The sequence below is a fragment of the Tachysurus fulvidraco genome, chromosome 11 (genome assembly GCF_022655615.1).
Source record: "Tachysurus fulvidraco isolate hzauxx_2018 chromosome 11, HZAU_PFXX_2.0, whole genome shotgun sequence".
NCBI classification, from domain to species: domain Eukaryota; kingdom Metazoa; phylum Chordata; class Actinopteri; order Siluriformes; family Bagridae; genus Tachysurus; species Tachysurus fulvidraco.
Window position 1 is genome coordinate 6,769,714 of NC_062528.1, and position 25,924 is coordinate 6,795,637.

The 25,924-nt window shown below is 40.0% G+C and overlaps 2 protein-coding genes across 3 annotated transcripts in view; one reads left to right on the forward strand and one right to left on the reverse strand.

Annotated features, from left to right (window-relative positions):
• LOC113660485 (roundabout homolog 2-like) overlaps positions 1–25,924 on the reverse strand; it is an 88,063-nt gene that overhangs the window by 43,329 nt on the left and 18,810 nt on the right. For both annotated transcript variants that reach the window (XM_047820789.1, XM_027174032.2), the window contains exons 3-6: positions 8,291–8,448; positions 7,773–7,893; positions 7,523–7,661; positions 5,937–6,064 (exon numbers count right to left, since the gene is read on the reverse strand). In XM_047820789.1, the coding sequence (XP_047676745.1) occupies positions 5,937–6,064; positions 7,523–7,661; positions 7,773–7,893; positions 8,291–8,448 (546 nt within the window). The remainder of the gene's footprint in view (positions 1–5,936; positions 6,065–7,522; positions 7,662–7,772; positions 7,894–8,290; positions 8,449–25,924) is intronic.
• esamb (endothelial cell adhesion molecule b) overlaps positions 14,971–25,924 on the forward strand; it is a 108,677-nt gene continuing 97,723 nt past the window's right edge. Inside the window, exon 1 of the mRNA XM_047820791.1 lies at positions 14,971–15,237. The gene's annotated coding sequence lies outside the window, so the exon portion shown is untranslated. The remainder of the gene's footprint in view (positions 15,238–25,924) is intronic.

The window sequence follows — 25,924 nt, forward strand, 5'->3', positions numbered from 1 at the left end:
ATTAGCAAATTCCAGACACACTGTGATGAAAAACAAACAATAAAAAATTTTAGTATTTAAAAACATTTTTAAATATAGAATTTAAAACAGAAATATCTATTATGCTTTTATCTATTATCTATTATGAGGTCAGTGATAATGTGAGCTGCAACTACACCATATGGCCAAAGGTTTGTAGACACCTGACCATCAGACCCATATGTCTTACACACCCAAACACCAAAGTTGGAAGTATATGATGTCTTGTGTGTTGTAGCATTACAATTTCTCAACACTGGATCATCCAGATCATCCTGCACAAAGCAAGGACAAGGTTTGGCAAAGCTGAAGTGGAAGAACTTGAGTTTCTTGCCTAGATCCCTGACCCAATCCTTACTGGGATGAAGTTTTGGAATGAAGTAGAACACTGACTGGACCCCATACATCCTCAACCAATATCAGTACCTAACCCCACTAATGCTCCTGCAGCTGAATGGGTATAAATCCCTACAGCAACACTCCAAAATCTAGTGGAAAACCTTCCCAGAAGAGCAGAGGTTATTTAAAAAGCAAAATGGGATGTGTGTGTGTGTGTGTGTGTGTGTGTGTGTGTGTGTGTGTGTGTGTGTGTGTGTGTGTGTGTGTGTGTGTGTGTGTGTGTGTGTGTGTAAATCTGTAATGCACATATAATGCATATAATGCAATATGCATTATTATATGTTATTAATATTATTATTAATATGCAGAGGTTATTTAAAAAGCAAAATGGGATGTGTGTGTGTTGGTGTGTGTGTGTGTGTGTGTGTGTGTGTGTGTGTGTGTGTGTGTGTGTGTGTGTGTGTGTGTGTGTGTGTGTGTGTGTGTAAATCTGTAATGCACATATAATGCATGTCTAATGCACATATAATGCATATAATGCAATTATATAGACATGTGAAAAAAATCAGTAGCATCTACAGCAGCACTGTCTAATTAAGCACAATCCAAAGAAATCCAGCATCCCGGACAGCAGGAACAGTTGTTCATCCAAGCCAATGAATTCCATTAGTCTTTTGTTATGTGCTTTAGTACTGTCCTTTGTGAATTTGTGCATCTTTTCATCAACTGTGGCTGCAGATGGATTTCTGTTCTGTTATTTTGCTGTATTACACATATTGAGAAGGGTACCGTGTTCTCAAGTGGTGCATCAAACCAATGGTGGAGAAGTCCTTTGGCATTGTCCTCCTTTTAATACTTTGCAAGAACAGCGACTATAAATCATTTCTCTAATATCCCTCATAGAATTTGTACCGATCTTTCCACATAACTGATATTTTCTCTGTTGATCTGTTGCTGCTCAAATTGTTTGAACGCATTTACGTTTAATCGCTTTCTAATTTCTCATTTTTAGCATTTTTAACATTTTAAATCTGACATAGATTAATATAAATTAGGAATATATATAATGATTAAATTTAAAAAATACCACTACTGTCCTGCTTTTTGGCCTAAAATTGCCTCCTCCTATTTGCCATACAGTATTGCCATACAGTTATGCAATTATATTATCTCTAGTTTCTAGCCTGGTCTTCAACTGTCCAAGCATCAGATTCTTGTTCTTGGCTGACAGGAGTGTACCTTACATTTACATTTCTGTCATTTACTGTAACAGTCACCCTTATATTTCAATTTATATAACTGAGCAATTGAGGATCAAGGGCCTTGCTCAGGGACCCGGCAGTCGGAAGCTTTGTGGACCTGGGATTCGAACCTTCTGATCAGAAGTCCAACACCTTAACCACTAGGCTACCACATCCAAACTTGCGCTGTTGTGAATGTGTTGAGAATGCCTGAGATGCTTTTCTGCACAGCACGGTAGTAAAAAGTGGTTACTTGTCTTCCAATAGTCTTCCTTTCTGCTCCAATAAATCTGGCCATTCTCCTCTGATGTCTCTCATCCTCATCCATTTCTCCCTGCAGAACTTCTGCTTGATAGACCTAGTTTTTCATTCCATTCTGCATAAACTCTGTAGACTCTCGTGTGTGAAAATATAACTGTATAAAAGAGCATATGTACAGATGTCCCCGTTAAAGTGAATATCTACTGTCTCTTAAATGAGTTCTAACAGAATGCATTTATATACTCCTGACCCCTGTGCTCAATGAGTGCTCTGATTTCCATGTTTAAAACATATTAACCTCCAGTCATATACAGGATTTGGGAAATGGATTCATTGCGAATGCAGTTCAGAGAATCTGTTTATGGAAAAATGTGACAATGTTGTGTCTGAGGCTAGTCATGTTTACACTTGGGAAGTGGCTGACAAATTGTGAACAAAACTGTTTATGTGCTAATTTGTGGAGTTTACAACAGTGATATCAAGGTAATTTCATTTTAAACACCAAAAACTCTCATTATGGGGGGCAAGGTGGCTTAGAGGTTAGCACGTTTGCCTCACACCTCCAGGGTTGGGTGTTAAATTCCCACCTCCGCCTTGTGTGTGTGGAGTTTGCATGTTCTCCACGTGCCTCGGGGGTTTCCTCCGGGTACTCCGGTTTCCTTCCCCGGTCCAAAGACATGCATGATAGATTGATTGGCATCTCTGGATAATTGTCCTCAGTGTGTGAGTGTGTGTGTGAATGAGAGTGTGTGTGTGCCCTGCGATGGGTTGTCACTCCGTCCAGGGTGTATTCTGCCTTGATGCCCGATGACGCCTGAGATAGGCACAGGCTCCCCGTGACCCGAGAAGTTCGAATAAGCGGTAGAAAATAAATGAATGAAAAACTCTCATTAAGAAATCATTCAAACCATTTGTTTAGTCATTTGTAAAAGTAGCTTTTACAGCAATTCTTCTTGGCCAGGTCTCTACAAGCTGTACCTGGATTTGGGCAATTTTTATTATTCTCCTGCTCATAGAGTTGGGATCAACAGCTGATGAGCACTATGGATTTTCAGACGTAGCACTTGGAGTTCTGCCCAAAGACTTCAGTCACCAGAGAGTGTTTTCCTCATGCTCTCAGAATCTGTTAAGTGCCTTCCATATGCCTTTTACTCAGAAGTAGCTTCTGTCTAGTCAGTCTTCCATAAAGGCTTGATTGATGGTGTACAGTTGTCCTTCCGGCAGGTTCTCCATCTCCGTGGAAGACTGCTGAATCTGTGTTAAAGTGGTTATTGGGTTCTTGGTCACTTTTCTGACCAGGGCCCGTCTTGTTCGGTTACTGAGTTTGCTCACAAACTTCTGTTTCACAATGATGGAGCACATTGTGCTCCTTGGAATGTTCAAAGGTTTCAAAGATGGCTTGTATGCCCTTGCCCAGATCCCTGTACATCATTGCTTGGTTTTTGGTTATACATGCATTGTACTTGGACCATATGAACACAGTTGTGTGCCTTTTTAAATGATGTACTTACAGTATTCATGTACCTGAAGTCACCTGACTTTACCATAGATGGACTATTGTCACGTTTTAGCGATATCTTAAAATATTTACCAACATGTAGATGAAATCCACGTTGTATATCTGACAATCTGACACAATTTACTTGCTTACATTGAATACATTCACAAAAAAGAAATAAAAAATAAATAAATAACATATTTTACATTTGTCCTTTTGAATCACTGTATGTGGCCAAAAAAGTGAATTTTTATCCATTTTAAATTTAATCTACCACACGGTACATTGCTCAAAAACTGAAAGGTTTTGAATACTTTCCCAAACCATTGTGTATTGCACTAAGGACTTAATTTATTTGAACTAAATATAGCTGTTGTCAGTAGCGTGTGTTAAAATGGCAAAAATAACACATTTTCTCTTTAATGACTAAATTTCTACACAGCAGTTTTTTGGGAGTAAAGGAAAATATTACGATTCTGATATGAAAGCATTCCTCTATAAAGCAGCACAATACTGTATTATATCAAAATTATTATTATTACCATTATGCCAGGCTATGATTTACATTTCTATCAAATTATAGCATAGGAGCTCCTCTCTCCTGCACTCCCATCTAATTTATCCTCTGCTTCCACACTGCTGGAACTTGTTTTGGCAAGACGGCTGTAGCAAACGTGTGAGCTGCCAGCAGCAAAAAGATTACAAACCAACCCATATTAGCTGCTGCCCCCCCCTCCCTTGATAAATCAGAGTGTAAATTAAATACATTATGTTTTTAACAAGTTTTCCGAGACGATAGGTAAATTCACCAATGGGCAAGCCGTGAAAAATCCTCCTCACCGTCATGCTATGGATTTACAGTATAAGCCACAGAGATGAGTACTGTGTGGGCCTTTGTTTTGATAACCAGTCTTCTATCCTGCTGCTCAAGAAATTTCACAGCAGGCGTATAAACATAGCAGGCGTGTTGCAGAGGGTGTGAGAAAAAGAAATGGAGACAGAATCTAGAGTGAACTATCGTCCTCCCACGCAAATAAGCACTTGCACTGTGAAGGCAACCAGCAAAGCTGAGTTCCAAGAGAACAATTGTCTAGTGTGACAAGCAAACGATTACCACAGCAATCCAGCAACAAAAAGGAGAATAAAATAAGGCGCCGATTAGCACGATACTCTAGAGAGAAAAGGAGAGAGAGAGAGCCAATTAACTCAGCCATCCACAAGACCAGAAAGTGTACATCGGATCTAGAGACAGAGATAATGAGCCATACAGAAGAAATCTTCCTCTGAAGGATGAAATATTTAGAGTTTGAACTTAATATCACCTCCATGCCTCATTTCCTATTCTGTGCTCCATGTCCGATAAATTTTGGATGATCGAGACAGTGGGGTTCTTTAGTGGTCACATGACTGAGTCACTGCTAAGACACGGGAGGGGTTTTGGCTGGCTTTAAACAGATACTCTCCCTTGATGAATGGAAAAAACAACAGATGTGTGTGTGGCCATGCCCTAATCTGGAGGACATTAAGTCATTCCAGGGCTTACTGAGCAAAGGACACTTTAAAGATGATGGCCGAGATGAAGCATCCATTATGTGTGGAAAAAAAATAATAAAAAGGCTCGTTCTACTCATCCAAAAGCATATGTGTTTCACTCTGTGCATCAGTCTGGCTGCTGATGGATGTTAATTGAAACTTCTATCTCTACTGCACCGAAATACACTAAGAACAATGGGGCGATTTTTATCTCATTAATCCGCATAACCATTTCAAAAAATCTTTCTCTCTCTCTCTCTCTCTCTCTCTCTCTCTCTCTCACACACACACACACACACACACACACACACACACACACACACACACACACACACACACACACACATAAACACATGTTGGTTTTGCATTTTCTTTGTTTGATATTTCAACTGACTTCTGTTCTACTGTAGATAAATAACCTAAGCCTCTGCCTAACCCTAGGCTGCGCTATTAAAAAACCGAAATTAATGTTTGTCTCAGTGTTTGTTGTACCAACTAATTAAAGCGATTCCTAAAGTTTAACCTCAGCAGCAAACTGGAAACATTTTGACTGTTTGACTCAATGTTTCAAGTAAAAGAAAAAGTCACCAAAAAAAGTCAAATCTTGTAGAGCTGCATATCACTTTTGTCCCCTTCAACAAAAATGTCTAGCACACACACACACACACACACAAACAAACACACAGAAATTCTATTAATACTCTGCTGTCTATGGCTTGGCCCGCACTGCTTCCCTAATGGCTGTCAGATGTAGTAATCCATATGCTTTACCACAAGCGGCCTGTAGTGTCTGTGACGGAGAACAAGAAGCTTATAAACACGCTCCTTCCATCTGAATTCCCCCAGATAACACTGATGGCATCTGACAGGCCCAAAGAGCCATAATCAGATCAGCTTAATGGAAATCAAGCATGAGCATACACACAAACCCATTAACACAGACATCTGCTTTATATTTTATGAGTGCTGCAGAGTGCCCACATGCGCCTCGTCATGAACTGGGTGTGTGTGTATATATGTGTGTCTTCACATGGGTTTTTATGTACCGTGGACCTGCAGCGTCGCCGAAGCCTCGGTTCTCCCCACGCTGTTTTCTGTCACACACGTGTACGTCCCTTCGTCCTCCTCTCGCACCTTCAGCAGACGGAGAGTGTTGTCACTGCGGATCTCAAATCTACACCCACCCGAAGAAAAGAACAAATCACAGCTTTGTGGTGTGAGGAATTGCACGTACTCTCACTCATCAGTCCTCACCACGAAAACCATCGAGTTATACAGCGACTGTTCGGATTCTTTCCGTTCGCAGCCTTACAGAGTTGCTATACAGTATGTGTGTTTACTACGACTGGATTTCAAGTAAATAAGATTCCGTATCGGTAGAATTCCAGGACGGAATAATTACCCAGGTTCGATCCTAACGGTTCTTCATTAAGAGAGTGAATAATTACTTATTAAAATATTTAAACTGACAAGCCAAACTTGTTTAGCAGTAACTGACACCATAAGTGTATTTCCTAAATATCATTCGAGTCAGTCAGTGTAATGTTTAGGGAGATTTAAAGAATGGATGATATCTGGAGCTGTTGAGGGGACATGGTGGACGATTTATCTCTCTTGGCGACAAGTATAATATAGGCACAGAGAAAACAACTCGATTAGATCGGAACACGACTTATGGGTCATTTTCAATCAGAGTAAACAAATAAATTATTTCTTTATCACAAGTCTGATATTCAGTTAGTCAGGACACTGTTGGCTTTCTGTGTGAGATGTTTTTTTGGCGTCTGTGGGTGTAAAATTACACAGAACTTTAGTATTTTTAGTTAAAAATGATTTAACTTAATTTAGTAGTTTTAGTTCGCTAACGCCTTTCATTTTTAGATGCTTATAAACAAGCAGTTCTGGCATCTCAGAGAGCAGGAACAGGTTTGATCTTACTATTTAATTTGAAGTATTAAAAAGTACCAAAGTTTCTATAAATATATTGCCCCTAGTAGGCAAGGTAAAAATGGCAAATTCTTAAAGCCCTGAGTATCTATTTTTAAATGATCCATTAACCATCAGCGTGTAGTGTGACGTGACAAAGAAATTCAGTGCTGAATATGCACAATCCAAAACAGGGTTTTTGGCCTGTGGGGGAAAAAGACATTTTTTGCCTGTTTCTAATTAGCTGGAAGCCGTGTATTGACTATAACGTTCCGACAATATATTGAGTCTCACGATACCCAATTTGTGGCCAGGACTTTGGTATCATGTTAGCACAATATAGTATAACCATTTGTGGCCATGAGATACTTTTTTCTGTACTTTTAAGATATACATTTGTATCCATGCCCTATTAAAAAAAAATAAACAAGAAAAAGATCACACACCCTTAGATCAAGGGTGTGTGATCTTATCCACACAGGTCTGGTGTGGGTGGCAGGTTTGTAATCCAATCAAGCAGGAGCCACACCTGAGTTTACTGAAACCCAAGATGAGATGATTTTAATAGACTTTGGTGTGGCGAGCTTTATCAGGAAAGTTTGGACAGTCCTACGTTAGAGGAATCATATGACTAATGATTCTGACCTGTTTTTAAATGTACAAGAGTTTTTAGGGTGTTCTGAGAAACGTATGGATGGTTTCTGACCTGGCACGAGGCAGCTCTCCTCCTTCACGCCTCCAACGGATTGTGGGAGCCGGATCTCCATGGACCTCACACAGGAAGTCCACTGTATCCTCTGCCAGCACTATTTGATTCACCGGCCTACGGATAAACACCGGTCTCTCTGCTCACACACACACACACACACACACAGGCACAAACACAATGGCATCCAATCACATGCTGAGCCTCACTTTCCTATGACATATAATATACAAGGAGCGAAGTCCCTTACCGAAAACCACCAGCTCGGCCGGATCGCTGTCCCTTTGACCCACCATGTTGGATCCCACGCACACATACATCCCTGCATCACTCTTCCGGGTGTGTGAGATCATCAGCTTGCCACCGCGCATCTGCGACAGCACAAAGCAATCACACGTCTGCTGCTTGCTGACAGTTACATTTTCACTACACACTCACAATCGACAAAGCGCTCAGGAACATCAATCAGTGCTCTTTCTTCTCTAAGCAATTTGCTTCCTGATTTGGATGCACATCTTCAGCTGTAATGACAATAACACCTGTCCAAAAGCAATCTTACTCGAAGAAGACACAAGCGCTTCCTAAAGATGCTGATGCACATTCTTTGAGCTGATCCTGGCTGTCCTGGGAGTCGGTGATGTCATGTAAAAACAGGGGTCAAGCTCTAATAAGTTCTTGGCAATCAGCGCTTTCTGTCTCGAGGCTTATTTTTTATTTCTTTTTTTTCATCTCCCTCAGGCTCTAATCAATAGCTGGCTGAAGACTCACAGAGATCCTGCTGTCTGTGTCGCTCACTCGGACGTTGTTCCTCTTCCAGGAGATGCTGGGCTCCGGGTGACCCCGCGGTGGGATGCACTCCAGCACAGCGGGTTCACCGGCAGCGACCACCACATCACTCGGGGCCTGGCGGAAATCATCTCTCAGGGCTATTAGAGAGAGAGAGTGAGAGATTGAGAGAGAGAGAGAGAGAGAGAGAGAGAGAGAGAGAGAGAGAGAGAGAGAGAAAGAGAGAGAGAGTATATTAAACTTACCTTAATGTCTAGTGATGTCTACTAACCCTTTAATCAGTACACTGGCACACTGACAAGTTGACAGGCTAATTCATTATTAAACAAATTAATTTTTTTTTTCGAGAGCATTCTGATATAAATTTGGTCAGGGCAATGATGTCTTTCAGTGTAAGATGGTTGTCCCTCTGTTGGGTTGAACTTACCGAGAATGTTTGAGGTTGAAGATAGCAGCTTCAAATTTTATTATGTACAAGCACTTGGGATATCTCAGAGAGCAAAAATGGGTTTGATATCACCATTTACTTCGAAGGTAGATACATCTGTGTGAAATTTAATGCTAAACACTCACACAACAAAACATTTTTGGCTTCTGGTAAAAAAAAAAGCTCAGACAGACAGACAGATTAGAATAAAAGGATAAGATTCACAAATTTCTTGTGTTTCACTCTATGATCATGTGATAGCTGTTTGTTGTTTTGGTTTTTTTTCTGGCTCTCTGTGGAATTGGGCTGCTTGGTCCCTCAGCACCCAGAGCTTAGCAATAATGTGCTCTTTTCACGATTGGACAATTTTCCAGACAAAGCGAAGGATGTGACAAAGGCACCGTTCCTTTGGCAACACGATGTTATTCGGCTCAATTCGGTTCGATTCGATTCCAAATGAAATGAAGAAAAAGAAAGCCCTTACTAAGAAAATGATCAGTTTAATCTTGACTGAGGTATCACCTTTACTGTTCGCAGCATCTAACGGACACGACAGATAAGACGGACACGGAAATGCCATGGAAACTATGAATTCCGAGTGGATGATTGGCAGATTAAAAGCATGTCCTGTGCCCTGTAGCTGGAGCCTGAGGGCACTCACATCAAAGAATTGAAACCCTCTGGAGCTGAAATGTTTAACTCACACACACACGCACACACACATGCACACACACACATACACACACACACGCACACATACACACACATACAGACACACTGCCTGTCATTAGTCTCCTCCTGATAGCTGGCGCAGCACCTTCTCCTGTTCCTGTTCATTCCTGCTCCAGCTCTGCCTCCGTCATGTCCCCCATTATCAGTTTCACCTTTATGTACTATTTGTTCTGGCACAACATCTGAATCATCTCGATTTAGTGTTCATAATGGAATGCCAGTCATTTTAATAGACATCCAAAATGCTAAAACACTTACACTGGATTGCACCAGAGGTGGTAAAAGAATCCTTTACAAGGGTACAAACACAATTATTCATTAGAAGAAAAATCTCCATAAAACCTCATGGTTAGCATCAGATTCTTCACTGGTATAAAAGCAGAAATGTAAAACAGGTGTATGTGTGTATGCAGGTGAAAGTAATTCACTTCACTCAAAATTAGGTCGACATGCTCACTGAACATAAACAAAGACGTCACAAAGTCAAAAAGGTTATGACTTCACAAATGTTGTGTGATTGTGTTCATGTGTGTATATGATTGTGTTTAGGTGTGTGTGATTGTGTTCATGTGTGTGTGTGATTGGGTACAGGTGTGTGTGTGATTGGGTACAGGTGTGTGTGTGATTGGGTACAGGTGTGTGGGTGATTGGGTACAGGTGTGTTTGATTGGGTACAGGTGTGTGTGATTGTATAGAGGTGTGTGTGAATGTGTACAGGTGTGTGATTGTATACAGGTGTATTTGATTGTGTACAGGTGTGTGTGTGTGTGTGTGTGTGTGTGTGTGTGTGTGTGTGTGTGTGTGTGTGTGTGTGTGTGTGTGTGTGTGAATGTGTACAGGTGTGTGTGTGTGTGTGTGTGATTGTGTACAGGTGTATGTGATTGTGTACAGGTGTGTGTGTGTGATTGTGTACAGGTGTATGTGATTGTGTACAGGTACAGGTGTGTGTGTGTGTGTGTGTGTGTGTGTGTGTGTGTGTGTGTGTGTGTGTGTGTGATTGTGTACAGGTGTATGTGATTGTGTACAGGTGTGTGTGTGTGATTGTGTACAGGTGTATGTGATTGTGTACAGGTGTGTGTGTGTGATTGTGTACAGGTGTGTGTGATTGTGTACAGGTACAGGTGTGTGTGTGTGTGTGTGTGTGTGTGTGTGTGTGTGTGTGTGTGTGTGTGTGTGTGTGTGTGTGTGTGTGTGTGTGTGTGTGATTGTGTACAGGTGTGTGTGATTGTGTACAGGTGTGTGTGTGTGATTGTGTACAGGTGTGTGTGATTGTGTACAGGTGTGTGTGTGTGTGTGTGTGATTGTGTACAGGTGTGTGTGATTGTGTACAGGTGTGTGTGTGTGATTGTGTACAGGTGTGTGTGTGATTGTGTACAGGTGTGTGTGTGTGTGATTGTGTACAGGTGTGTGTGATTGTGTACAGGTGTGTGTGTGTGATTGTGTACAGGTGTGTGTGATTGTGTACAGGTGTGTGTGTGTGATTGTGTACAGGTGTGTGTGATTGTGTACAGGTGTGTGTGTGTGATTGTGTACAGGTGTATGTGATTGTGTACAGGTGTGTGTGTGTGATTGTGTACAGGTGTGTGTGATTGTGTACAGGTGTGTGTGTGTGATTGTGTACAGGTGTGTGTGATTGTGTACAGGTGTGTGTGTGTGATTGTGTACAGGTGTATGTGATTGTGTACAGGTGTTTGTGATAGCATACAGGTGTGTTATTGTATACAGATTTGTGCAATTGTGTATAGGTGTGATTGTGTAAAGGTGTGTGTGTGATTGTGTACAGATGTGTGTGATTGTGTACAGGTACAGGTGTGTGTGTGTGTGTGTGTGTGTGTGTGTGTGTGTGTGTGTGTGTGTGTGTGTGTGTGTGTGTGTGTGTGTGTGTGTGTGTGTGTGTGTGATTGTGTACAGGTGTATGTGATTGTGTACAGGTGTTTGTGATAGCATACAGGTGTGTTATTGTATACAGATTTGTGCAATTGTGTATAGGTGTGATTGTGTAAAGGTGTGTGAGTGTGTGATTGTGTAAAGGTGTGTGTGTGTGTGATTGTGTACAGGTGTGTGCGATTGTGTATAGGTGTGATTGTGTACAGGTGTGTGGGATTGTGTACAGGTGTGAGTGATTGTGTTCAGGTGTGTGTGATTGTGTATAGGTGTGTGTAATTGTGTACAGGTGTGTGTGATTGTGTATGTGTGTGATTGTGTACATGTGTGTGTGATTGTGTACAGCTGTGTGTAATAGTATACAAGTGTGTGTGTGCTTGTGTACAGGTGTGTGTGAAAAGTTAAAGGCATCCATTCAATTAAAATGCCTGAGCTGGCCAAAGTGCTGTACATGGAGTTAAATGAAAAGGAAAGAGAACACGAAATGAAATGTAAAAGAACACGAACAAATTACCAACAATTAAAAGCACAGGAAAAGAGGTGTGTTTTTAACATGGATTCAAATTCAGCAAACATAGAAGAAGTTCTGACTGGTGGTGGCAAGATATTCCACAGCTTAGGGCCCGCTACTGCGAAAGCTCGGTGTCCCCTGCGTTGCAGACGAGATCGTGGTACCAGCAAAAGATGACCATTTTGGGATCTAAGTGATCTCGAAGGATTGTACATAATCAAATCAGACAGAGATTTGGGAGCTACATTATTGAGAGCTTTGTAAACGAATAACAGAATCTTGTAATCCATACGGTATCGGACTGGCAGCCAGTGCAAAGAACGTAAAATGGAAAAAAAAACTCTATTACTGATACTTAAGAAACAAACATGAAGACAGAAAGAAAGCGCTTAAAGCACAAGTAGCAAACCAGCAGGATTTCACAAGTAAAACTGTAAGCTTTAACTTCAAATGTGACTTTTACTATTACACACTGTAATAATTTATTTTCTCTATGAATCCAGTTGCACCGGATCCAGTGAATGGTACCACTTAGAGAACATGGTGGTTCCCTTTTGCTGCTTTGAGCCAATGTCTATTGTTAAAAATACTTTACAAATAAAACTGAACTGAGCCACACTATTAGAAGGAAGGCAGAATCAGAATATATGCTCGCTCATGAAAAACAAGAAAATAGCAGTAATCGCTCATGTCACAATTCACATGTTGTGGTTAGCATACTGTACTTTTAACTGTCTTCTGTAGCCTGAAACTAGCAGTTATATGTCTAATCCGTTTCAGTCAGGCGGTGGCTAAATGCATCTGATATTGAATTAACCACTAGTTATTCTATTAACCGTCAGACTTTCAGCTAGCTAGGTTCTTTCAGTGTGTGTGTGAGACTCTTCTTTCTAGTGGATCAAAGCTATTACAGAAGGAATTGCAGTTGGAGGAAAGAAGGCTTTGCTTTTGTGTGATGTGGAAAGCTGACATATTTAACCCTTTTTACGGGTACACTGGTGTTCCATTATGCCAGCAGAACAGAAATGGAATTATCAGACATTTTCGGTCAGTATAAAGAAATGAATTGTTTTATCAACGCAAGTATGATATAAAATTATTCAGGACAGTTTTGGCTTTCAGTCTGAGATTTTTTTTCCTCTGTTGGTCTAACCTTTCTTCAGAGTTGAAGGAAACACCTTCAGGTTTTTGAAGCTTTTGCTTGTTCACTTCTGGCATCGCAGAGAGCAAAAACAGGTCTGATATCAACATTACTTTAAAGATTTTAAAGAAACGTTGCTGTGAAAAAAAAAGTTTGTGTACTTTTTTAGAACCTTTTTTATGAACATATTGCCCGTAGCATGCTAGGTCGAAAATACTTCTGAAATTCACTTTCATGTAAGCCATTAAACACCAATGTGGAAACTCTAGCGTGACAAAACATTTTTTGTTTCTGGTATTAAAAAAAAGAAGAAAAAAAAAGCTTAAACAGAGAGATTAGAATAAAATAATAAGATTCACAAATTTCTTGTATTTTACTCTATAATAAAGAGAAAGCTGTCATATTTGGCTCTCTGTGGAATTGAGCTGCTTGGTCCCTCAGCACACAGAGCTTAGCAATAATGTGCTCTTTTCATGATTCAACAATTTTCCACTTGGAGCATCTCATTTAACAGAAATGAGTTTTATATCACTATTAACTTCCACTATGAAAATATAAACATTTGTATGAAAAAATTTGTTTTTGTGTTGTATAGAAACTTTTCAATGAATATACTGTATTGCTCCTAGTACTGTAGGCTAAGTAAAAGCAAAAATACTTATAAAAATTACAAATTCTTAAAGCAATTTCATTAGCTGTGGAGTGTGACGTGACAAAGAATTTCTATGCTGATTTTGGACACCCCATTTTTTTAAATAAAGTGTTAAAGACAACATGAAAGATATTTTGTAATTAAGGACAGACTTCGGTTTTATCCACGGTTTTATCGACAGACATCTAGACGCTAACCTGCACTGAACCGTGCATGACTCCTGCAACACCACCACCGTCTATACCATTAAAGGAAGTGACAAACCTGCTAGTGTTGCTACTTGCTAATTGCCGTTACTATGACTGGAGCACAAACCGACTGCTTTACTGTTGGAAGAGAGCTGGGTGTGCGAGAGGTGAAACATGGCTGAGGCAAAAAAAAGAAAAAAATGAAACGGTTGAGAGTTGGATAAAAGCATTTGCACTTTAGTCAAAGAAAAAATGGATAAAGAAGGATTTTCGCTCTTAAAGCGATTAAATTAGGTGACTCATGTATGATACAACCAGTGATATGAGCAGAGAGAGAGAAAAAAAAAAAGGGTTGAGTTCAGGTTCACTTTCATGCTGGCAAGCTAATACTCCAATCATTGTGGTCACAAAAAAGAAACAGCTGCACATTTACACATGTCAGAACGCTAAGCAATCATAATATTAATACATGAGCATAATATATGACCATAATTCCTATTTTTGTATTTCCACAACTTAATACCACTACTCTGAAATGTATTGAATTGTCTACATTACATACTTATGTGAATTAACCAAGTGAGCTATGCTGAAATGAACCACCTTCATTACAAACGACATAATGTTACAACACAAGTGAAACATTAGCTGGATATATAGCCAAATCCTGCTGTGGAGTCAGTAGCATGCTAGTTTCTTTAGCTAGCTAGCTAGCTCATGTTTGTATATATAAGTTTCTAGTTATATAGATAGATAATCTAGCAAAGATGCCCCTTACACATTATCCTGGGGCTGGATATATGTATATATTTATGCATACATGTGAATTGTGACATGAGTGATTACTGATAGTGTCTTCCTATATACAGTACACATCTGTATGTAATGTCTTGACTTGACTTGATTTGATCTGCAGCACCTAGATTTTTACCACAACAGGCAACAGTTAGGGAACATCATGACATTTTACATTTAATGGAGTTTTCAGGCTGTAAAACATTCAATAACTTGTTCTCTCAGCTAGAATACTTCGTATATAATTAACACAGTTGGGCTTTAAATACTTTACCAGAGTTAACAATTAATCCTGGCAATTCATAAACAGTTTCACATAAACATAAACTATGTTTCACTTTCCTAAACAATGGATCAACTTTCTTATTTACATATTTGTGCCATGGACAATTATGACTGGATGATACAATACGATGGCTTTAAATTACGGCTTGTCTTGTTGCTAAGCAACTAGCAGTAACATTCAAACGTTTGGTTTCATAACCCTGGATAAAAAAGCTGGGCTCACCAAGACTCCAAATGACCGGTGTGAAAACAACCAAATTACCCGTTCATCTACTCAGGATTTAGAAAAGGGCTTAGTACGACGACCCCTGTGGGTAAGTGCAGTGTGAAAAGCCTTGCTTTTTCCTTTGAATTCTTTTAAAACTGAAGATAGCTGATAAATTAAGTTGCGCATGCTCATCTGTCTCCACTATCTCAGACATTGCTGTTGCTGACTCAGCAATTGGCGGCGTGAAGCGTAGACTTTCATCTGAAAAAAGCTTCTTTTTGACTGGATCTCGACGTTGAATTATTTAGAATGTTCGCATACTTTAATGTCTTTAACTGGCTTACAGTCTTCTGGGGTTAAATATATTATGTTTTACTCGAACACTGATCAAAAATAAATGTTGCAAATAATTTATTTAAAAAGGAACTTAAGCAAAAGTGCTGTTATTTAATTCTATTTAGAAAAGTACCATTCCGAGTTCTTCACACTTGAACTAGTTCCCCAGGGTGATTGTAAACTCTGGGTAAAGGGAATCCCTGGATTCTGTGTTTAACATTTCATTTAACATTTAACATTCATAATCCCTTGATTAACTTTCTTCTCATGCGCATACTTGCATTATAAGCATCCGTGACTGGATAAATTCTGCTGTGAATAATGGTTGGCCATTTTTAAGTTATGTTGTGTAGTTGACCATGTGTTTGTTCGATGATATCTGTCTTCTGCAAATTTTCCAGTGTGCATTTTCTCCTCGCTACAGTGCACGCATCCATGATGCTCACTGATTTACCGCCAGTTGGTTTGGTGTTGCTCTGTCATGGTTTTTATGCCATGAGTCACACACTGCTCAGTTTCTGATTGGGTGTCTGTTGCTAAGCATTAAGCATCCACAATACACCACAGTGTGGGGTTAATGCTGCAAAAAAAAAAAACTTCTAAATTACAAGTTATAAGTGTCATTTGGAGTGACAACAGCCCGGGGTTAAGTGCAGTATGAAAAGCATTTAACAAAGGTAGAGTTCGTCTAGTATGTTCTGCCATTTCATAGGCATTTCACTAAATTCGAATAGCTTGTTAAATTGAAATTATCATTACGAAGTTGCCTGGGATTACTGTGTCTATGTTTGTACTGGGAAAAAAAAAACATCAAAATGAAAAGACTTCATTCAGCCTCCTCTGCCTTCTGAATGTCTTACCATCTCAATCAGAGATAAACAGCAATTTACAGACACCAGAATGGAATAATCATCACATTAGCAACCATATTGCCTCTCTTGTCTTGTATAGATTTGTATCAGCTTAATGGAGCATGGCAAAGCTTAATCTAATCATTTAGTGTTTGCAAATGAAAATTGAATGGAAATTGAATTGGGCCGTCATTAATCCTCACTTCAATTCTTAATTATGATACCGATTCAGCAAGCGCGGCTATTCGATGGAGACGTTGCTATGCCACCGTTTCTGTTTTGGACTTCGATTGCTTTCCAGGCAAATCTTTCATGTCATTCATTCCTGTTATAGATATTCAGAGGATGTTAATACTTTGGAGGACACAGTGAAAGCCCTGAATGTCAGTTTTCCCTCTTTAAAGTATGAATATTCAAATCCATCCAGCAGGGACACATTTTGGGGGGGAAACTGTCTCTCTGAGCAGTTCATTTGTCAGATCGTACTGCAGCATTTGAAGTGGTCATCTGTCAGCCTGTGGACTGTGAAACACACACACACACACACACACACACACACACACACATATACGCACATACAACGCAGCACACCACCAGCACAACTCGCACGACTCTGCCGGCCCTTGTACGCCACGCACAATCTGTCAGGTCCCTTCTCACGTCGCATCACTTGTCCTGTTTACTGAATAGTTTCAAAGTCATTTAGATTCATTTCCTTCTCATAATTATACTGCAAATCAGGAATTATTTCATATTGAAACTTCCCCAACAAAAGACTGTAAAAAGCAGGAGCATGAGGATGAGCTGAGAGTGAAGAAGTGTCTTTTCTCTTCCATGGCCACAAGGGCCAATAATGAAACCACTAAAGTGTAACATATATATTCAGTCTTGCCTTGTGCTTTTGCCTGCATAAGCCACTGATTCCTTTGTGGTTGGCGGTCACTGCTGACTGAGTGTCCACCGTGTCCCCCAGGCTGTTCTCTATGACCATGTTCACAGAAAGAATAAGAGTCCTCTAGGGTGTATTTGTGTGTGTGTGTGTGTGTGTGTGTGTGTGTGTGTGTGTGTGTGTGTGTGTGTGTGTGTGTGTGTGTGTGTGTGTGTGTGTGTGTGTGAGGGCTGAGCTGATGACCCAACAGACCCAGAGGCAGGGAAACTGAAGGAAAAGAAGGATGTGCCATGCTGACATCTGTCCTACCCAGCAACCCCTTCTCTCTGAAGCACCTCGAGAGGAGGAGAAGTGCACATTCAGAATGCTTAACCCTTTTGTTTCTGGCCAGAAACAAAGATAATTTAAACTGCCTGCTAATCTGGGCACAATAATATGTCATTATTCCAACATGAATCTGTATAGCTCAATTCTTTCACTAACTGACACTAAATAATAGTTTTGTTATTATGTATGTGTTACTTTATACATAGATGATGTCATTCTGGCAACAGAAGCCGACAAGCCAGTAGACCAGATGCTTGAGACCAGCAGATAATGCCGAACAGATATGTACTGTAGGTTCGGCAACCAGTGAAAGAAAATAAATCCTAATCTCTACTGACTTTTAAAATAAATCTTTTCATTTGGTGTCTTTTTAACTCTTTTTTCCCCAGAGACCAAATAATTGGATTTTGTGTCTGTTTTATGCTGCTGATTTTCAACATTGAATATCTTTGTCATGTCGCAACTCCACAGTGGGTGTTAATGACTCTTATAAAAAATAGACACTCAGACCTTTAAGAACCCGTATTTTTCTGTTATTCTTATTTCACACAAATGTTTTTTTTTTCTTCAAAGAACATGATGACATGAAACACATTTCTTCTCACTGCCCCAAGGGCACTTCAACCACTAAAATTCTGTGTAAGGTTATCTCAACTGATATATAAAAAAAACATCTTTCTCTGTAAGCCAACAGTGTCCAATTTATTTACTCTGATTGACAGTGTCTGATATGTTCATTTACATTCTGCTAAAAAGGGTTAAATGACTAATAACAAATGTTCATGAAGGAAAAAGTTTTCAAAATCAGGAGCAAAAACCTCTGAAAACTGCGTTAGGCCACCAAACAAAACAAAAATCAAAACAAACGTGTAGCCAATGAGCAGAAAGGGGCGGGTCTTGTCGATATGGGCGGAGAGAGTGTTCAGTGCGCGTGTGTACATATTCACCGATTCGAGTTTCCCGAGTCAATGACTCCTGAGCTAAATGCTGTTACTACACAAATAACACCTCTTTTCTATTGTAGTAATGTAGAGATGCAGCTACAACCGTGTTTTGTGTAGTAACAGTGTTTAGCTCAGGAGTTATTGACTCGGGAACTCTGTGAATATGTGGCCAACTTCCTGCTCCTTCAGTTCTCTCCAGCGCTGGAAAGCTGATCCTATATTAACATGGTCCTACTTCTTGCCTTAGCGTAAGTCTTTCTTAGCTTTCTTTCTTTTGTTTTTATCCTCCATATCAATGTTAAAACCGCTTTCTGCTAATGTCACACATGCGCACTGAACACTCTCTCTGCCACATATTGACAAGCCCCGCCCCTTTCTGCTCATTGGCTACACGTTTGTTTTGATTTTTTTTTAGCTTGTCGTCCCGACTCAGTTTTCTGAAGCGTTTCTCAGTAAACAGGACAGGAAGTAGACCCTACATTTAAAGTGACATGCTTCTATGAGACATGAGGAAAGAGCACCACAGCTCTTAGCTGAAATATTCATGACTTTTTGTTGAGGGTTTCAACATGTTGTGCCATAATATGAACTTTATAAATGGAGTTATAGATGGATTATAATCACACACTCCGATTACTATATTTTTCTCTTGGTCTGCATTCATGCAGATAACTAGTTAACTAGCAGACATCACAAATAGGATTCTAGGTTAACAAAACATGGGAGTGGACAGCACACTGCAAGCTTTTACTTGCCCATTTCACACTGCAACTATCCCCAAGCATGTTCAGGGGCTTTGTGTGTATTTTGTATATAAGCATTGCATATATTGTGAGTCATGGTGAAAACAATATATTGAGCATTTAAAAAATGTATTTTTGAAAATCTACCAATTGTTAAAGTGAATATCAGTGAGACCGCCATTGCTAGGGGGCCAGTGGTCTGGGAAAAGGGGCTTAGTGGTTTTCTTCACAAGCTTCAGGATCTGTGCTAATGCCAATGTGAATGGAGCCTGTTTGATCTCCCTGTGCTTTGGAGGCAGTGGTGGCTCAAGCAGTTAAGGCGCTGTACTGTATCATGACTGACCAAAAAAAGAACAAAAAAATTTGGGTTATTCAAAGAAAGAATTTCACAGTGCTGCAATGAATATTAGACAAAATAAAGGCTTCTATATCTATAGCTATCTTCTATATCATTCAGGTGTTTCTCCCACCCTGTGCCCCGAGTCACTTGGGAAAGCCTTCAGGTTCTCTGGGACCCTGTGTAGGCCGTTCAGAAATTGTCTGGTTGGATGGATGGATGGATGGAAGGACATTCATTACCAATTGGTGAAAAAAACACATACAGTAGATTCAGTTGAATCCTGGGACTAACAGCATATTTCACCAGCCATTTCTAACACTAACTGTCTGATTGACAAGCCTAAACTGCACCGTATGCCAATGTGCCTCGTCCCAAAATGCATCCTACTCATATCATGCCCATACACACACCCTCTCTGTCACTCTCTTACCTACTTTCTCCCCAATCGCCTTGCTGAATTAAATATAACTTGCACAAGACCCATGAACAAGCAAGGACGAGGACAAGCTGTTCTGAAACATGCCGCATCTTTCACTAGACAAGAGTCATGAGTAATTCATGAGCTCTGCTTAAGGTAGAGAGGAGAACAGAGGAAAAGTGTCACTGTTTACCTCCAGCTGGCCCGTAAGGTCTGCAGCAATACCACACGCCTAGTTAAATGGAAGAGCGAAACACACTCGACCCTGTCCCTGCTCCTGTCTCAAGGCTCTGTGTCAGGCAGATAAGACCCTGCCCCCAAGTATCCACTCCCTTGTCTTCTACTATATACTGTATGAGCCAAAGAGGAGAAAGCGGAAGGAAACGAACCGGTAGTATTATTTTTAGCCATCCAAGATACGGCAGCAACATGAGCATCGAGCTTTGTCTTAGAGTCCGGAAAGGTCACGTGACTGACAGGATATTTGCATTTAAACAATTATGTATCGGACTGACATGAACTCCAGTCGATACTCAGCTACATGAGTAGCTCAACAGCCAAGAACCCACAAGCCCACGAGCATTTATGTGCATCACTTCACTCAATAAGTTTCAATTATTCAACAGTATTATTATTCCCAGTATTCAAGACTACATTCTTTAACATTGATTTCAATATAAGTCAATTCGAACACCCCGAATGCCATGCACCCATCAGCCTGTACCTCACCGGCCACTTTATTAGAAACACCTCTCGTTTATGTAGCACCAGCACAGTGCAAGAAATCACGAAATCAAACATTAGAATTCTCCTCGGATTTTCACCCACAAAAGTCTCTAGAGTTTACACAGACTGTTGGGAAAAGAACCAACAAAAAAACGCTAAATGAATGCCGGTTCTGCAGGTGAAAACACCTTGTTGATAAGAGAGGTCAGAGGAGAACGACTAGACTAGTATAAGCTGACAGGAAGTCTATAGTTTAACTTAAATGACACTCTTTACAACTGTGGTGAGTAGAAAAGCATCTCAGAACAAACAACACATGGAACCATGAGGTGGGTGAGCTACAGCAGTAAAATACTACATCAGGTTCTGCTCAGTCAGAAAATAAACAAGAATCTGAGGATATCATGGGCACAGTCTCGGTGAAACTAGACAGCTAAAGACTAAAGATCTGATGACTTTTTTTTCTAACAGAACTGTCCAGTATGGGTGAGTTTGTGTCCATGATCTCCTCAGACTCATGTTCAGGTGTGAAACCCAGTTTGATCTTCTGTTGTAGACCAAACACCTCAGTGCTCACCACAGCTATAACGACTGATTATCTATCCTTCAAGTAAGCTTAAACCACTCGGGTCTCTCTTATCAAAAAGGCATTTCAGCTTGCAGCCCCTTCACATGGATGTCTGTTGGTTTTTGTATCATTCTGTTTAAACTCTAGAGACTGTTGCGTGTGTGAAAATTCCAAGAGATCAGCATAGTGAGCCATATTGCAAAAATATTTTAGAACTATATATTTTTTTATATACACCAAGATATTGAGACCTTTGAATCATACAGTTCTATCTGACATTTTGGGCACAAATCTGTTATAGTTACAAACATGACACTGCAGCTTTTGAGACATTGTACACCATTGAATTGACTAAACAACATCTTTTCAAACGTAAATGTTTATTACATTACATTTATTTAGGTCATATCACCCAGGGCTACTGGATTGACAATTACAAGCACAGTGTATGACGTTGCTGTGAACCACAACCACGAAGCTGTCAAAGTAAATGCAGGTTAAACAAGAAGGAGATCATAATCATAATAATGTCTGATTTGCCATTTAAATAAGATAATAAAATAATAATAGTAATATCTGTGTGTGTGTGTGTGTGTGTGTGTGTGTGTGTGTGTGTGTGTGTGTGTGTGTGTGTGTGTGTGTGAGAGAGAGAGAGAGAGAGAGAGAGAGAGAGAGAGAGAGAGAGAGAGAGAGAAAATATAATAATGACTGATTTCCAATTTTTATTTTTTTCAAAATAAAGAAAATTTATATTTATTTATTTCTCAAATGTCATATAAAACGTGTGTCATCTTCTCTTTATCTTGAGTTCACTGTGTGCCAGATCTACATGGCAAAAGTCAAACCCACAAGAATTCCTGCACATCTGCTCTGTGATAAAACTAATTACATTCATTTTGGATGAGCAGGTTTCCAAATGTTTATTTTGCTCAAGATTGTGTTGTTTTGTATCTCTCAGAGACCACAATGTCATAGCTTTTGTCTTATTTAAGTGAAGCATAATGTCACATCATCACAGGTCACATGCACACGTTTTCCTAAGCCTGTCAGGAACCAGCTACTACCCTGATTGACCCTCTGCCTGTTTTTGACCCTGCTTTCTGCCTGAAACTGCCTGTTGGGTTGTTTGCTATTCCCCTTGCTCCTTTCTATTTTTGTTTCTATTTTTTAACTATTCCTGTTTTTTGACAGTCAAAATAAACAACCTGGATTTATGTCCAAACAAAAAATGTCAGTGTTTGTGCCATGGCCAGTTCCAGCCAATTATATTAAAGTGGGGTTGGTACAAATGCTAGGTGGGCAATCAGTGGAAGTGCCCCAAAACCTAATCCAGTTCTCCCCATAACCAATATTTACAAAATTCTACAGAGCCCTAAATCGTTCACACAAGCAATCTTAACTACACTGAGATTGTTCTGATATAAAAGTGTTTTTTTTAAGCTGTATTTTTCCCAGCAGCATACAGTCGATGGATTCCACTGTTGCTTTTGCACATGACTGTAGCTGGATGCATGTTTCTGTAACCCACCCGTTACGTGCCGCTTTCCAGTTGTTAAAACCATGTGAAGTAAAAATCAAGTCACTCAACTGAACTCAAATCAAGCTTTATTCTTCAACATACACAGTATACAACAGAACGAAATGGCGTTTCTACGGACCAAGGTGCATGGGTAGTGATGTAAGAATTCAAACGGTGAACAATAAACAGTAAATACAACATCCTAATCGTCAGTAGTGACATGTGCTTGACATGGGAAACAGAAACATGCATCACGTAGAACAGAATACTGTGACCTCTGGTCACGTTCAATACCTGGAATAATAAAATGAGCGGAATATATTACCGGAAGCACACTTTGGGTAATTAGCTAATATTGGCTGGGATGGCTCGTTATTTAAATTAAGAACAGCCGGGAACTGGGGCTAAAATAGCCAAAAGATGGGTCTGCTTTGGAGCACTCATTGAGGACTGGGGAGGAGCAGTTACGATACATCGCACAATACATCAGGTTGTAACGATAGATGAATAAATGTAATGAAATTTAATGTCGGATTAATTATGAGCATTCGTTAGCTGCTAAAAAAAATTTAACTTTGATTGGGTAGACAAGACCCAAATTTGGGTGGACTATGTATACCCCTGCCCACTGCAAACCCTCTTACTGTTTATTAATCTCTATTTGCACAATGCTATGACATTCTGTACTCTGGTCTGTGCTATATTTTATGTATCTGTCCTGTAGTGTATTGTACAGTATTGTCTGTCTTGCATTGTTTGAACTAGGTCCTTAGTTCTGTCTTGTTTTTGTTTTATGTAGCACCATGGTCCTGGGGAAACGTTGTTTCATTTCTCTATGTACTGAGTTAGCTACAGTATATATGATTGAAATGAAAATAAAAGCTTCTTGACTTGGCTTGACTTGACTTGCTGCAGCCAGCCCATGTGCCCTGACCAGATTCATTCAAGCGTCTTAGATCCTGCTCAGATTAAATACATTTTGCATTATTGAAAGCCAATATAACTGATTGGTAGCCAAGAGGTAACACAATCTGAATCTCTGTTCCACGAGCAAAAAGAATAAAAGGCCACTTCTGTTGCAGAGCCTCACTCTCCTTTCAAAAGGCCAGGGCTGCTTTCTTCTCGGCCTCCTGTAGGGCTCATGAAGGGACGCTAAATGGCAAGCCTGTTGGGCAGTGCATTATTAATGTGCCACTGCCAAATTCTGCTGAGAATCTCCTTCAACATTTGGTCCTTTTATTTACATTTAAAGGGGCCTGAAAGAAATATCAAAATTCACTCAGACCTCAGATTCCAAAAGAGATTTTTTTTCAACCGTTATAATTTATTGTGCATTATCGACATGGACAAAAAAATTCTAAACATTTACACAAGCAGTTTTTTGGATATTAGGCAGACCTGCATGCATCATGCAGTAGATACCTGCTTGACAAATAATAGTTTAGGAGGCAAACAGACTGAATAAGTGATACGACTGCAGGCTCAGGATGGTTCAGCGCTCTGTCGTTGAGTACTTCAGCAGACAAAGAACTGCATAAATAAATCCACTCCAGAGGTGAGTTAAAATAACATAACTTGTTTTGTCCACCCACAAGTCTTAGCTAATGAACGCCTGGCTTGCTGGAAGAGACCACGGGATTCATCACCGCATTGTCTGTGTTTACAAACACTCGGCCAGACTCCGGTCAGTAAGAGGCTGATATGTGTGTCTAACAACTGATTAACACACAAAGGAATGCTGGGAATGTAGATGGCACAGTATAAAAAGATGCCGAGCATCACCTCTGCTGATGAAGTATGATGATGTGCCAAGTCCAAACAAAATTATCTTAGTGAGCTGATCATTTATTCCCTTTGACCCAACACAATTTGAGCATATTCCTGAGAAGTGCGGGTTTCAGAAGCTGGGGCTTAATTCCTGCCGGTGCCTGCGTGAATGGATCTTGTATGTTCTCCCTGTTCTTTTGGACACAGTGGTGGATCAAGTGGTTAAGGCTCTGGGTTGTTGGTCGGAGGATCAAGGTTTAAGCTACTGCTGTTAGGCCCTTGAGCAAGGCCCTTACACCTCACTGCTGTATGACAGCTACACTGTGCTCTGACCCCAACCTCCAAAGTTGGGACATGCAAAGAAAGAATGTTCTGTAATGTACTGTATATGTGACAGATAAAGGCTTCTTAAGGCTTCTCTTTTAAAGGCAGTTTGTCTGTCTCGCTGACAGGCAAGGGATTTAAATTCACCACCATCCAGGCATTCGTGCTGAACTGTACAGTAACTGCTGATTCACTACAACCCCGAAAAAGAGTCTCAGAAGACATGAACACATATACTGTACGGTTCAGTCAGGTAAAAGGTGATTGAAAACAAGAACACATTTTAATAAGGGCAACTTCCTAATCTAATCTATTTTGTGCCAAATCAAACTGCTTGAATGAATTCTAAATGCACAAACACATCGCTCTAAATGGAAAAGACAATAAATCCAGTGGCTTCATATAATGCACTTTGTGAAGGTGCTGGATGAGGAAAATTAACGCAGCCTTCAAAGCGTCATTACTCCGTAATCCCACACTGAATGAGAGGGGAACAGCTGGCTCAGATGCCTTTTAAGCAAGTTTGATTACTTTTTTGTTTGTCCTACTTTATCTTAATCCTAGCCCAGGAAGCACTGCCATTTTTCTCCCCCAGCCACACACACACACACACACACACACACACACACACACACACACACACACACACACACACACACACACACACACACACACACACACACATTTAGTGCTGTAAAACAGATCATTTTCGCCTACACACAATAGACAACAGAAAAGTGTTGCTATTTTAGGAAAGCCTGATGTGCTTTACACATTTCTCTTGGAGTGTGGAAATAGTACTGTCAGATTCTTTGGGAGCTCAGCAAGTGTCCTTTAGCTTTCCTTTATATCCTGCCATGTGTGTCACATGTCCTTTTCAGCCAGGGTCCCTTTCATTTTTACATATTAATTATTTAAATATTTTTTCATGAACATAAACAGCAGACATTAAGCTATTATATAAATGTGTAAAATAATACAGTATTTTGTTGATTTGTTAACATAGACATTTGTTATCCTAATGTGTCTGTTGACAGATGG